This window comes from Stylophora pistillata, chromosome 3, assembly GCF_964205215.1.
Source record: "Stylophora pistillata chromosome 3, jaStyPist1.2, whole genome shotgun sequence".
NCBI classification, from domain to species: Eukaryota; Metazoa; Cnidaria; class Anthozoa; order Scleractinia; family Pocilloporidae; genus Stylophora; species Stylophora pistillata.
In genome coordinates this window covers 41,775,799-41,790,964 of record NC_142521.1, presented here as the reverse complement: position 1 = coordinate 41,790,964, position 15,166 = coordinate 41,775,799, and the positions used below count along the sequence as shown (strand labels likewise).

Sequence of the window (15,166 nt, the reverse complement as noted above, 5' to 3'; positions counted from 1 at the left end):
ATACTTCTCATGTACTTTCTTCATTTCTGCCTTTGGCAAGGTGAAGAGAAGATTCTTCAGTGTGTCAACATACCCTGAAAAGATCACAGCCCAATTCAAATAAAATGTCGATGTAATTTGAAAAACGTGCCACAGTGTTTTATCAGGTATAAGGAAACAAGGTGAAGCAGAGTCTTTTACACAAGATGCTGGTCAGTAGTACTTATCATGGTAAAAAGAGTGATCTGACTCCTAATTAACAAAAGAGCATAACATTTCCTACACTTAGTTCAGTGTAGCCACTGTACTTTTAAAATAATAATGGTCGATAATTACCATAGCTAGGTGGGGATGCCACCTCTCTAACAACCTCTTCTCCCAGTCTAAATTTTGGATAAGTCACCCGAATGTAATCTTTTCCATCTCTTGATGTTTGGGTTTCTCTTCTGAGGTTTTCATTAAAATGCAAGCTTGCCAGTATGTGCCTAGAAAATTTTACTTTAGATGAGCAAACACATGAAAATCTGAAAATGAGATTGTGTATGATAATGGTTGGAACACAAGGGAAAGAACCAAGGAAAGGAATTAAGGGGATGGGAATGTGATAAATGATAAAAAATACTGTTTTGTGTACTTGCATACATTGTAGACATGTTGCATGATGTCTGGTCAATAGATCATGTGTAACATTTAGCAGTCACATACCCATTCATTTTGAAAAATGACAGTTTTTAGCTAAAACTGCAATACAAAACACTACTTTGGCCATAAAACTTCCAGGAATACTACATCTACAGAGTGTAAAAGGAAAAGGATAAAATATTGTATGCAACATATTTAGGTGAGAGTCACTGTAATACAACATACACATACCTGCAAATAGAACCTAACCAAGAGTAACAAATCAACTTGGGATGCCAGTTGTTTAGGGTGGCATGGAAGCCTTCTAGGCAACTTGTCTGGGCATCTGGTGAGAGTTTTTTTATGTCATTCAGAAGGATCTTCTTTGTCAACAGTAATTTCAATTTGTCATATGCTGCAGTGCCTACCAAAAGTATTATTGAACAATTTTAAAATGACACACTACATTGTACATTGTACATTGTTGAGATTAGAGGATGTAAAGTATGTATGAGCTCATTTGCCAATTTCAAATGATAGACTTTATCCCAAGAGTGTCATCATCCAGTCATTTAACTCTACACAAAGAATATGACAAGGAGGATTGAGAGAAGGGTAGCCACATGGGTACTGATACTGTATATCATCAAAAGCAATGAAAAAATTCCTCACCAACTCTTATCCACTTTCTGGGTTCAAGTTCTCCATGATGACATTGTTGATAGAGTGGATCTGGGTGATTAACATGTTTATTACTGACATGGCGCATAAATGAATTCCATTTGGCAATGATAAGAGACTCAAAGCCAGCTTTTGTTGAAGTCGCACACCAGTACATATGTCTACGTATTCCTTTCATCCAATATTTGATTATTTCACATCCTTTCTCTTTACCTAAACTCAATAACTTCTTAGTTAATGATCTTGCCACATGCCAAATATCATAGTAATGCTTGGTATTGACACGATTCTCTCGAATCCACTTTGCTATGCCCCTGTGCCGGTCAGACACAAAAATAGCAATTGTCAGACCAACACGCTGCAAATAGGAAAACATCTCTTTGCCCCCTCGAGTTCTGTCTGTTGGCTGCCACCAGTTTCATTTGCCTGAGTAATAAAAGGAGAAATATAAGGGAATGAAAGGTTACTCACTACAATTATAATTGTAACGTTCATGTTAATCGTGTTTGAAACAAACATAACTCCCACTGATAATAAATAATAATCTAGTAACTGGGAATGTACTACCAGTTAGAATACCCTGAAAATAGCATCGTAATAATACTATAAAGCAATGCAGTAATATAATGCAATTCCATTAATATTTTTTACATTTCTAGTAACAATTGATGATAATTTATTCTTCCGAAAAGAACTTGACTTACCTGAACTAATTCAAAGTGGACGATTTTCATGATTGTGGTGCAGAACATTGTGTAGACCCCATATTTGGCAGAGTGCCCCACTGAATCAAACCGTCCATCCCCTGTCCAAGCTACATTTTTTAACTTTCTGATCTTGCTGATGAGATTGGCTTGGTATGTTTCCCAGTGATGAAGAACAACTGGAACTAGAAATGACTTCTGGTGCCTAAAATAGGTATGGGCAGAGAATACATGGAGCCCCATGTGGCGGAAAACCAGCAATATCTTGTTTATAGATGCTCCAGCCATCAAGACTGCAAAGCTCAACAAGATATCGCCAGCAGGATATTTTCCAAGAACAGTAGGCTGGGATTTCCAGATGTAGTTACCATGGCATGTTGAACAGCTCTGTGTTACAGTAACCATGGTCCCATCTTGCTTCATCCTTGCTGTAGGATTGCTTTCTTTACACTTGAAGCAGAAAAGTGTGAAAATATGAAGCAGCATGCTGTAAAATACAATGAACTTGGGTTCATCATATTCAGGGGTATCTGGATCAACTCTGCAAAATAAAAGGCATGGCTGAGTCCTTTCAATAATATACTCAAGTTACATAATGAATTATTGTCAAGTGGAACAAACAATAAACTCAGACTCAAACCCAGTAGCTACTTATATGTTTTGAGGGTGAGAGAAGATTGGATATGAGAGTGAATTGATGAACATGAGGAGTTATGGATGGGAAAAAGGGCTATTTTCCCTTTGTCCTTTCCCATAACTCCCTAAGTGCCTCAATCCACTCAAGCAAGTGGTATAATTACAATGAAAGCTACAATAGTAGTCTCACCCGATATCTTTTTCCATGCTTTCTTCTGAGAGATTCTCTTCCTCTTCATCATCATCAGTACCTTCAGCTTATGTGGAACCTCCTGCCTGTGACTTCCAGTCACCATCCTCATTCTCTGTTGCCATATCTGTATCACTCCCAGTGCTTGACCAGATAAAGAAATCTTTGGACCCACTTTCCTCCTGCATATCAATTTCCCCTTCAGACGCTGTTTCAATTACTTTCTATAATAACAAACAAACAAGAAGGAATAAATGATCCAGTACTAGTGAGAGTGAGTAGCACTAGGAACACTTGATTCAAGTTCAAAATGGATATTCTTTTGCCATTATACAAAGCTACAAGAAAGCATAAATAGGTTTTGTTTAGCACTCACACTTTTGAGCTCTCTTATCTCCTTTTTCTGTTCCTTTACTATTCTCCTTAGATGCATAGTTTGCTTCTTCTGATTTTTTAACTTGGATTTATATACACAATCTACACAAGAGCTCCCTTGCAATGGTGTTATGTTGGGGGATGGAGTTGTGAAAGAAACAGGTGTTGTATTGACTGGCGTAGCACAGGTATTGTTGGTGGAGGTCAAGGCAACTGGAGAAGTGAAAGGAGTGATAACAGAAACAGTAGCAATTGAGGCATTGGTGCTGGCGGAACTTTTATCAATTGGGCTCATGCACACATCTGTTGCGATGTTGAACGGATTCTCTTCATTTGTGTCATCATCATGATCATCTACAGGGTGACTCATTGATTCTTCCCTGGCCTCATCAACCTTCTTTTTCTTCGCCTCCAACTCATGAAACTCTGCAAAGGCATCACGCCTTAGCTGCAGCAAAAACATAAAATATCCTGGTTGATAAAATATATCAAGCACAAGACACCCTTGCTTTTGCTAAGATTATATATAGGATTCGAAACGATCACGAAGCTTGTATAAATCAATACTCAAAACTCCAGTGAACATGATGATGATTCACTAAGGTATAGGTTTTAGCAGTTCAGTTTGCTTTCAGCACGGCAAAACCGCAATTAGATACGGACATTTTACACAATGCTTCCAAAAATTTTATAAACTCACCACAGAATAGGTTATTTACATCACAAAAGCTTACACATGTTAATGTTAATGATCGGAGATCACGAGAAAACGCTTACCTGTCGCCTTCTGCGATCTGTCAGAACTTCAGGACCTTCTGGTAGAACTGCATGTCTTGTTGGAACAGAGCCCTTGATAAGAACTTTGTTCCGTTTTACTTGCGTCATACCGTCCAGCGAAAATGCCAAGCTGCCCTCGTAACAACTTTGCTCAAAGTGAGCCGAACACAACGAGGCATGTTTGACAACAGGTTCGCCGAAACCAACTCGGTGCCGCTGCACGAATTTCACCCATTGGGCTCTCACTGTTGGATTTACAGGAAACTGGTGCATCGAAATACCCGGTGTGTAGCTGGTATTCGTACAGCTCCTATTGTTGGGCGCCCCAGCCACACAATAACGTCCACCTTTCTGTACTGGCCTCTTCTTTTCCGCCATAGACCACTTTCATAAATGGCTGCCGGATTAATATTAAATTTGCCCGAGTGGCCTCGCTTGAGATAATGTATTCTTTTGAATTTTGTACTGGAGAACGAGGCCACCCTGGCAAATTTATATGTAAACAAAAGAATTTTAATCCGGCAGCCATTTATGAAAGTGGTCTAATGAGAGTCAAACAACCTGACGTCACAGGTTAAGTTCACGTGACCTTTTGGCTGCGCGTTCGAGGGGACAAATTTTAAGCCAACTTAGCGCGTAGTTTAACGAAAACTATGTGTTTACAATTATTTTCAACGATTTTTAACTCTCGAACCGTTTGTTATATATATCGAACTAGCAGAAAAGAAAAAAAAAATTTCATGTCATATACACTTTAAACGAAATCGAAACTAAACTTGCCTCAAGGCGAAGTGCGCTTTATTTTCTCAATTAAACCCAAACACGAACTCAAATTTACGCATGCAGACACCGAAAGCGATAACTGTCTGAGTGAATCTCTATTCATTTACACATACCTTGCAGCTTTGGCCCTTTCTAAAGTATCCGCACGTAAGGATCAAACGTTCCTCGCATCACAAACAATACTTGCAGCAGAGAGGCAATTTGTGTGCGCATGTTTGAAGTGAGTAACCGCTGCTATGCAAACAAAATTTCTTCATAGGGGAATTTTCGTGGATTATTTTCAAGAATCAATTGAATTGAAAGCGAGACTGGTCATTGTTTATGTAGAGGGGGGAAGGAAAGAATAGGGCAGGACAAGGCTATTTCGAACTCTGACGAGAGAGGCCTACACCTTTTAGAAAGAAAGTACGGGGGGAGTCAGCAGTACTTTGGATTGGTCCATTACCCAAGGTGGGAAGACCAACCAACATTAGCTTATCTGAAAAAGACGTGGAGCTGTCTATTTCCGAGCCACAGACCATATGTTTCGCAGTTTGAGAGGATGATACAAAAAGCATAAATTATAAATGGCTCTCTATTTCCTAAAAACTGTGACCACTGAGGTCAAGTGGCAAGCCTTAAATTGCGTCATTTTACCACCGAGAATGGTGAAAAACACATCAAGACTATTTTTAGTAATTCTTAAGAAGTGATCATACATAAATATAAAAGGGGTTCTATTCGATGTCACACCACGCATCCGGGGAAGCAATGCGTTGCAACGACTAGTGGTCGGTCACCCTTCTGGGATTTGCCTTAATTCGTTCGACTAAAAACGCCTTTTCTGCAGGCCAGGAGGTGACCGGAAGATAAACCGTTCCCTCCACTTAATCTGTTGCAGCTGAGACTTAAAGTTATGAATAAAAGGATCTCTGAAGTGATTTGTGGAAACAGAAGGGACTTCATCGCCTCTATTGGAACTCGGGATTGGTGGAAAAAAGTGGATAAAACATCTCAGCGCCGGAAGCCGGTGGTCTCTCTATCTCTTGGCCACGACGAACTCAATGCGTTAAATGACTACTTTGGTGATCTATGTACTGACCACGCCTACATAAAGCCAACACCTCTGGAGATTAGTGAAGACCAGGAAGTCCCAGAAATTTCAGAGCGACAAGTCCTGAACTCTTTTATGCGTATAAAGAAAACAGCAACCGGACCAGATGGTATCCGTACACTATATAGAAAGACCACGCCGAGCTATTCGGTCCAGTTATCACCAGGATTTGGAATCTGTCTCTTAGAACACACGCCTGGCCTGTCTCTTGGAAAAAGTCAGACCTGAACCCCTTGCCGAAGGTTGATCTACCCAAGGGAATATCAGACTTTCGCGGAATAAATGTGACACCTGTCATCGTAAGGTGCTTTGAGAAAGTTGTCTTAGGAACACACGCAAGGGAGACCTTCGATGAACATTATGGGATCTCACAGTTTGCAATCATAGAGGGAGGGAGCTGTACCAATGCTCTACTGACTATCCAACATACTTTCAATCAATACCTTGATATCCCAGAGTGTAACGGCGGTACGCCTATTTGCTATGGATTTCAGCAAGGCTTTTGACAGTGTGAAACACGATCTCCTCTCACACAAATTGAAGCAACTCCCCCTAAACCCTTATATAGTTAACTGGTATCTAAGCTTTTTGGAAGACAGGCAGCAGAGAGTCATTAGCAATGGGTTTATTGGTAAATGGAAAAGTGTCAACAAAGGTACCACCCAAGGAAGCGTCAGCGGGCCGCACTTATTCAATGTCTTTCTCAGTGATTTAGAGATTCACTTGGACAATAAGAGCGTGCTGGTAAAATATGCAGATGATACAACCATTATCTCGCCTGTGATAAGTGATAATGAGAATTCTATCGCACTGATTAATCAGTTTTCCCAGTGGTCTAGAAGTAATGATATGAGTAGTAATCCATCTAAGTGCAAGGAAATCATTTTCCGCAAGAAAGGTTGAACAATAGAGTTTCCTATTGTGTCTGGAATACCACAGACAAAAGAGCTTACTATTTTATGGGTGACATTTCAGGAAGATAGTAGCTTTATAACACACATTCGGGAAAAACTAATCAAAGCCAACAAGTGCCTGTTCATTTAAGATCTTTTAGGAAAGAAGGGTACAATCAGGCCGAAGTAGACCATCTGTTTCTAAATCTGGTTCTACCAAATATATTATACAGGCTGCCCGTATTTGGCGCTGTAAATTCCGAATTAACAACAATCCAATGTTTCTTAGATCGATGTTCTAAGCGCAAGTATACATCCGACCACATTAATGTCTATGAATTGTTAGATCAACAAGACACACGTATCTTCAAGAATGTTTTTAATAATACAATACACCCTTTAAGAGCTATAATGCCAAAAAAGAAATCAACCAAGTACAAATTGAGGAAAGAGACAAGTCACCATCCTAAAATAAACACTGATAGGTTCAAAAACACGTTTGTCAACCGCTTAATTTTTAAACATAATCTAGTCTTATAATTTTTATCTTGACTTTCTCTCTAATTTATATATATAGTTTCTTTTAATGTTGTAACATAGGATATGTGATTATTTATCTTATACCTTAATAAAGATTCAAATTCAATTCAATTCAATTAAAACATAAATAAAGTGGTAATAGAAACAGATTTCTCTTCTATCCTAGCTATTTACAGGGAATAATAAATAATGGTAACTAAACAGAGTAGAGTGCAATTTGGGCTGAAATCATACGCGTGATTTCAAAATCGAACGAGCGCGCAGCGTGAGTTCAATCAGTTGAAATCACAAATATGATTTCAGACCAAAATTGCACGACACGAAGTTCAATTACCACTTTATTACATCCATGTTGAAATCGCCCAAATACAGGACTTGGTCAATTCAAATATTTTACTGATGCAGTACTGAGCCGGATTTTAAATAAAAAGTGGAACGAGAAACGCGTTTACATCTTATTTTGCATGCAAAACAGAAAGACTTTGACACCATGTGTCAAAAACTCAGTCAAGCGGAAAATGTGCGATTTAGAGCAAAAAATGGTGCGATTTGGGAATAAATCACACCAACTAGAGCCAATCAGATTACAAGGACCACCAGTGATTTCAAAATTAATGTAATAAGGAATAAAAATAAATCACTTCGCACTGAATGATCTTAGCATATTTTTATCCTTTACGTCGTTTTAACTTCCTTACGGCCGTCGCAAAAAAATGGCCATTGAAATATTAGCAATGCAAAGGTAAAAATATCGGTTGCACGACCTTAAACCCGAAAATGATTAGAACTAAAACATCGAAATATGCCGGTAAACTATGACATCTTTATAAATGATGGTGACTCTAAGTCTTTGAAGTTAAATCTTTGTCATTTTTTATACTCGGGTCAATCACTGTCATTCTGAAAATGCACATGCGTTGCTCGTACAAAAAAATAAACTTAATCTCGAATACATTACATAGAAAAAGCTATCACTAACTGATGTCTTTACTTCCCTAACTTGTAGAGAACCTCCCACCATCCCTGATAAATAAGTAATTCTATATAAGGAAGACATTTCTGGAGGCTATCGACAGAGCACCGTGACCTTTAGAGAAAAATTGTGAAATCTGTTAAATTCTTTTCACAAGATCCTGAACACAAAAAAAATGCGAAAAAAAAAATTGATATGCCTGCATGCTGAACTCTCGATAAACTGTGACTGTAATGTGTTCTTTCCTCAAAAACTGTATTTGTGCGCGGTACTGGGACGAGCAGCTCACATAACACTGTTCACTATGAATCATTCTTTCGGTCAATCCTCGTTTTTACATCTCACTTTTTCAATGAACCTGGTGTTATCAGTAATACAGATCAACCTGAGGCAGTACTTGTTTCACGATAAATTTCACCTTGTCCTCGTCACCCAGTGGATTGCCATCTAGCAACAGGTTCCTCAGATTAGGAATGGATTTTAAACTATCCACCAAACCCCGCCAGTCACGTTCATCCAAATTTGAATCACTAAAACCTACGCTGGAACACAAGCTGGGAAAGAAATGAAAACGCTCAGTAAGTGGAGCAAGGCAACCTCTGAGGCTGAAAGAAGAGAACATAAGTTCTTCTAACGCCGGAAATGTTTTGTTAAATCCTCCAAATACCGTCCGTATGTCCTCCACTTGTACGATGCTCTCCTTCCTCTCTATTAACCAGAGTTTCTCTAGAGACGACATTTCAGGAAGTGACCGACCAAGTGCCGCGGCTATTTCTGGTGTCATTCTCAAGTTCAACAGTGTCAGTTCCTGAAGAGTCTTGTGTGTGATACTACAAACCAGTTTGTTTTCTGCTTCAGCACAGCAGTCATAAAAGTTAAGGCAAAATTTGATGAGGTTGTTGAACCGTGGTAACAAACTGGCGAGTTTCAATACTTCAGAAGATGTCAACGGATCGAAACGGATAACGCTTCCAAGCACCAACCGACACGTAAGAGGATTTGGTATTTGTTCCAGGCATTCCAAAACGCTCTCATTCAACTGAAACATTACAATGCTTTCCAAATACTTACAATCTCTAATTATTGTACGAAAACAGCGGAATATTTCCTCGTCAACCTCTGGACCAATGTTTAGATATCTAAGGAATTTCAGAGATGAGGGCTCTAGACACAAACTTGTGGAATGAGATGGAGTAAAATTCTCAGTGAACATTTTAGCATGGTCATCACACCACAGTCGCAGTTTAGTGAAGTAAAACAGTGAGTGACTACTGTCGAAATGAAGGATGCAACGGAATTCACAAGAGTTACATGCGACCGCTTCAAATTTCTTTAAAAGTTCTTCAACTGAAACAGCCGCCGAATTCTCAGTTATTTTTAGCGGAATACGTAAGCAATCGAGAAAATCAAGCGACTCGTATGCGTTTCCTTAAAGCCTGCCAAACTGCGTGGTACTTGAACTTGGTCTTGAAGGCTCCTCTCAAATTTCTTCCACTGCTTCGCGACGGTGTTAGGTACTTTGCAGTCCCATGGGAGGTGTTCGTCACAGACTTCGGCTGGTGTCTCACATACCGGGTTCTTAAATAACTAATATGGACCTTAAGATTTGAGGACGGCGTCTTCTTCTAGGACTTCACGTCATATAAACGCCTGGGGCGAGAACGCCGTTCTTTGCGCGGGAATTTAGACTTAAGAAAAGGCAAACAAGACGCGAACTTTTTCCAGTCCCTGGTCGAGAATAGCGTCCTTCAGGAAAGCGCGGAACGAACTTCTTTTAAGTTTTTGCGAGGAAATCATTAATGAGGATGAATTTCTGTTGTTGTATGATGTTAACAAGTCGAAAATCCACAGTATCTTTGTTGAAATTGTGAAAGATTTACATTGCAAGATAAAAGTGAGGCTGAGTGTAAAATAGATTTTCGCTTCGAAAAATACGACATCCCTCTCTTGGTTGATGTTCTTGGCTTATCTGTCGAAATATAATTAAAATGCTGAACTTAGCTGGTCTCTGATAAAGTATAAAAAAATTAATGTAATGAAGGCTTTCGAAATGAGTATTCTTTGTAGTGGGATGAAACTTGTATGGATAATAAATATGACAGTCTTAGTAACGTGAGACTCACATCACTTTAAAGGTAAAGGCTGATAGTTTCTAAAGAAACTGTTTGGGGCTGCGTCGGAGGGAATAACGAAATAATTTGAATATATCAACAAAGTTGAAATGGTAAATTGGCCACCGTTACGATTATAAAAGCTGACGTAGCAAGCGTTAGCCCTTCGTCGCACCGAAGGTAAGCCGAGGAAACAAGCATCTTCGATATATCTATTCTCAAGCCGCGGAAAGAGCATAAGAGTAACCAGTAAATTACCAATTCATGAATAAATCGGTAATACATGGCAAACAGGAGGAAAATGTATCGAGACTTCAAAAGAAAGATTGCAGCGCTCAAAAACTTATGATTTAGACTCGTTGTAGAAACTGCGAGTTTGACTTCTGATTATAACTACACACTACTAACATCAGCCGACCTCTCACATGACATGATAAACTGATGTTCAAGATGGTAAATTTCTCCATTCTGTTAATAAGGAAAACATTTGGAGTCTACTTACTCGGAACTGGAATCCATCGTCTATTTATGAAAAAAACAAGCACTGTTACCAACAGAGTATACAAAAGAACAGTGAAAACGGTGAAAGAAATGAATAATTTGAACTCCAACATCAAACACATACTCACGTTTTGTGCACGACGCGAAATTTAAAAAATGGCGTACTCACCCCACATGAAACGCCGTCCCATTCACACACAGACATGCGCAATGTCATTTTTAGGTGAAAACGAACTTTCGGTGGCGTCCTGGGCAGGTGACGTCCTCAAATCTTAAGGTCTCTAATAATTAACAGATGGATGTACCAGAAGGGTTAAGTCAATGGGTACAGAGGCTCAGGGAACAGTGAGCTCAGAACACCAGAGGAACGGTGGGCACAGCGGACCAGTGAGTACAGAGGACCTGAGGAAGAGTAGGAACAGTGGAACAGTGGAACAGTGGAGCAGTGGGTACAAAAGACCAGTGGAACAGTGGGCACAGAGGACCAGTGGAACAGTGGGCACACTGGGCACAGAGGACCAGTGAAACAGTGGGTACAAAGGAACAGTGGGCACAGAGGACTAGTGGAACAGTGGGCACAGTGGGCTCTGAGGACCAGTGGAACAGTGGGTACAAAGGACCAGGGGATCAGTGGGTACAGAGGACCAGTGGGTACAGAGGACCAGTGGGTACAGAGGACCAGTGGGAACAGAGGACCAGAGGGAACGGAGGACCAGAGGAACAGTGAGACCAGAGGAAAAGTGGGCACTGAGGACCAGAGAGTACAGAGAACCAGAGGAACGGTGGGAACAGGGGACTAGTGGGCACAGAGAACTAGAGGGAACGGAGGACCAGAGGAACAGTGGGAACAGGGGACCAGAGGGAACGGAGGACCAGAGGAACAGAGGACCAGAAAATACAAAGAACCAGAGGAACGGTGGGAACAGAGGACTAGTGTGCACAGAGAACCAGAGAAAGAGTGGGAACAGAAGATCAGTGGGCAAAGGGGACCGGAGGAAAAGTGGGCACAGAGGACCAGAGAGTACAAAGAACCAGAGGAACAGTGGGAACAGAGGACTAGTGGGCACAGAGAACCAGAGAAAGAGTGGGTACAGAGGATCAGTGGGCAAAGGGGACCAGAGGAACAGTGGGTACCGAGGATCAATGGGTACAGAGGACCAGAGCAACAGTGGGAACAGAGGAACAGTGGGCACGGAGGACCAGAGGAACTGTGGGAACAGAGGAACAAAGGAACAGAGGACTAGTGGGTACAGAGGACTAGAGGGACAGTGGGTACAGAGGACCAGAGGAAGTTTGGTGCAAAGGAATGGGAGAACAGTAAGGAACATGGGAAAAAAGGATCGGATGGAGCCCCGATTATTAAGTTGCGAAGGTTGATATATTTAGTTATTTGCCATGTTGTAATTTAAGTTTTGTTTTGTGAGGACAGTAAATTCTAAGAGCTATTTTAAGGTTAAATAAATTTTAATGGATTTTTATCCACTCATGTTTGAGTACATTATAGTCCCATATAAAAATTTAATTGAAGAATTGCGGTTAACATAACTACTTTAAAAACTTCTCAAGTTTCATGAAAAAATTATCTAGAACTTGTAATATGTTAGAGCTTAATATAGCAACAAGATCTATTCATTTTCGAAGAGACTGTTTGTCATATGCGCAACAGTAACAAAAATTCAAGAAAGCATACAAACATTTATCGCAATCCTTGGCACCTTTAATGGTATTCACTTCTTTAGGGAACATAGTTCACTTTGTCTTTTGAGTAACGCCGCCATAATGGCTGTGTCGTGACTGTGAACTGCAATGGCTCGCTGGATTTGTTCATTTGATTTTTTTCTGAGCAGTAACGGCTTAGGCTCTAGAGTGCAACTGATAGATTGAATACGATTGTAGTGGGTCAGCAGAAAGGAAGTATTCAGTTCCTTCCCGCTTGCAAGGGACAGTTGTATAAGTTCTTCCACGACGAAGAACTCCTCCCTCGTCAGTGCCCCCTCTCGTGGCGTTTCTCCTTTCATATGGAGGTAGGTTTGCGAGGTATGCTTTTTCAAGTTTTGAAATCATACTTTCGCAGTTTGGGAGGTGCACCGCACTCAATATTTGCACCTTCGAATTGACGTTGTCTAAATGGATTTGAACAACTGCGGCACGTACAATTTCCGGAGTAACTTACTCAAGCTTTGAGACACTTGCACCTGCTCGAGTATGAACCAATAATTTTATTGCAAATATTTTCTAGTGACCCTTGGCCTTTCCTTCTGACTCCACAGGAACAAAACACCTTAGCTCGTTTTTGTTCCTTCTTTATTTCTTCGCCTATCTTTTCTTCTGGCTCCGAGAGATAAGTTTTACGACAGACGTAGTCGTATTTCCCACAACCAGCAGCATTAAATGATGTAAACAAGGGAGGCATACCACGTGACTGTTGACGTGGCAGTATAGGAATAGTTGGAAAGTTTTCCAGAGATGAAAAGATCACAATTGGCATTTTAAGACACTAGCCATGGCTAAAACCATAAGATTTACCAGCTCTCCAGTAAAATAACCACGATGGGTAAACCGCTTAACTTCGTTTTCAAAGTTGTCAGTGGTCAGGGAGTTTTCATAGTGTTGCCTCTTCTCTCCCGATCACTCTAAAACGGTTAATTCTCTTAGTTTGGTGACTAAACTATCCTCGCTCTGTTTGAAAAGACCGAGATTAGTTAAATGCTCAACCACTTGACAATCTATTTCTCCTGTCCTTGTAATGCAAATAATGTTCCTTGCCACAGCTCGAAAACAACAATCTCCATCTTTGGGAATATGTTCCCGGGACACTGACCAGTTCTTCAAAATGTCGTCTATCCGTTTATCGTGCTCGATGAAATCTCGATCCGTACTGAGTTCAACATTAGAAAACAAAGTTACTAACGTGTTTGAATGAGAAAAGTGACGATGTGACACTTCTGTTCCTGAATTACTAAGATTCACTAGGCTTTGAAACGTAGCCATGTTTGATTGTGCCTTGTTCAATATGTCAATCGCAGCAGAGTGACTCACAGGGGTCGCATGGTTATTAGAATCACTTTGTGGCTCTGTTAATTCGTTAGTTATTTCCCTTTTGTCCAAAGTTTCCAACCCAATGCCGAATATGTCGTCTGATCTTTCAAAGACTTGGCTTGTCGTGGAATGAACAGGTTCTATTAACTTGAGTCTTTCGTGAAGTACACGGGTTTCCTCTGGAAGTACGCACGATGACTTTCTGTCCTTGTGATTTATGCGATCGAATACTATCATCAACAGAGCATAAGCGAGACGAACTCCCACTCTACTACCACTAAAAGGATGACTGATCCATCTGTGTAGTGCTTCATTTCTGTTATTTCCTCTTCCCGGGACAATTCCTTATTAAAAAGAAAAAAAAAAAGACAACAACGACAACAACAACAAGAAAATATTAGAATGAGTCACATATCACTTACATTTCCATGAATACGTTCACGCATCACAAATGTGAGGTGGAAAACCGAAGCGAAGCACAAGCAATGAGAGAATGCTTTTCTCAGGAGTGGTATCTGGAAAAGCTAGGGATCTTCTCCTCATATTTACATATTACAGTTTAGTTTCGCGATTCGAGGTAAGGATCTTGTTCCTCAGTATTTAAAAAGGTGATTAACCTACTACAAATTGTCTATCTGTTCACGTACATCAATCCTTTTACCTAATTAGTTATAAGGGGGGCATTTTGCGCAGTCATCTTACGCTTCTTGATGTTCTCCTATCTCACTCGACGGACCGCTGATTCTCACCTTTTCCGAATCTGAGATACTTTTTTTTCACCGTGTGCACTAACGAGGCTCCATAGGGTTATTTGACCGTGCAAGATTCAAATGTTTACGTACGCTCAGATATCAAGGTAAGCGAAGTACTACTCAATAATTTGTTTGGGAGAATGAGATTCATCGTATTCCCTTAGGTAGAATTTCCTTGGATTTGGCGTAACTTTTCACACATTTGCGCCCTAGCTTCAAAATGCCAATTAATGAAAGATGAAGATCATAGGAATAATTTAAAGTTGCCATAAACGCCGGCGTATAAGCGGCGTTCGCAGAAAATCCACAACCCAACTTTTGCCAGTAAAATTTTGGAGAAAAGAGTATTTTTTCAAGGAAATCATAAGTTAAGTCTTCGAAAGTTACTCTATTTGGTTGTTTCAACAAAAGTACACAGCGAAAGGTTACCAATATTGAACACGGAGAACACTTTTTACTGTGTGTTTACTGTTCTTAATCAATTGCTTTGATAACAAAAGAGATAAAACAAGACTCAG

At 40.2% G+C, this 15,166-nt stretch overlaps 2 protein-coding genes and 1 pseudogene across 7 annotated transcripts in view; all 3 read right to left on the bottom strand.

Annotated features, from left to right (window-relative positions):
- LOC148736153 (uncharacterized) overlaps positions 1-3,080 on the bottom strand; it is a 3,668-nt pseudogene extending 588 nt beyond the window's left edge. Inside the window, exons 1-6 of the transcript XR_015998479.1 lie at positions 2,812-3,080; positions 1,986-2,526; positions 1,273-1,707; positions 853-1,024; positions 316-503; positions 1-74 (exon numbers count right to left, since the gene is read on the bottom strand). The exon at positions 1-74 is cut by the window's left edge and continues 118 nt beyond it. The product of XR_015998479.1 is annotated as an uncharacterized LOC148736153 (transcript). The remainder of the gene's footprint in view (positions 75-315; positions 504-852; positions 1,025-1,272; positions 1,708-1,985; positions 2,527-2,811) is intronic.
- The window catches only part of LOC148736151 (uncharacterized), a 28,635-nt gene extending 23,662 nt beyond the window's left edge, over positions 1-4,973 (bottom strand). For 4 of the 5 annotated variants that reach the window (XM_088752328.1, XM_088752330.1, XM_088752331.1 and 1 more), the window contains exon 1: positions 4,860-4,973. The gene's annotated coding sequence lies outside the window, so the exon portion shown is untranslated. The remainder of the gene's footprint in view (positions 1-4,859) is intronic. The other variant, XM_088752329.1, reaches the window with a different exon arrangement.
- Positions 3,140-4,853, bottom strand: LOC148736152 (uncharacterized). The gene is made up of 2 exons (XM_088752361.1): positions 3,964-4,853; positions 3,140-3,634 (listed from the first exon to the last, which is right to left on the bottom strand). Exons 1-2 carry the CDS (start codon positions 4,339-4,341, stop codon positions 3,140-3,142), a joined length of 873 nt encoding a protein of 290 aa, XP_088608487.1. The 5' UTR covers positions 4,342-4,853.
- Positions 4,974-15,166: the final 10,193 nt, after the last annotated feature.

What these genes read in the sequence shown, in the direction of transcription:
- LOC148736152 (XM_088752361.1), bottom strand. Translation starts at nt 4,341, where the DNA reads ATGGCGGAAAAGAAGAGGCCAGTACAGAAAGGTGGACGTTATTGTGTG. An exon ending in CAGATCGCAGAAGGCGACAG is followed by an intron (nt 3,635 to 3,963) that starts GTAAGCGTTTTC and finishes TTTTTGCTGCAG; the next exon opens with CTAAGGCGTGATGCCTTTGC.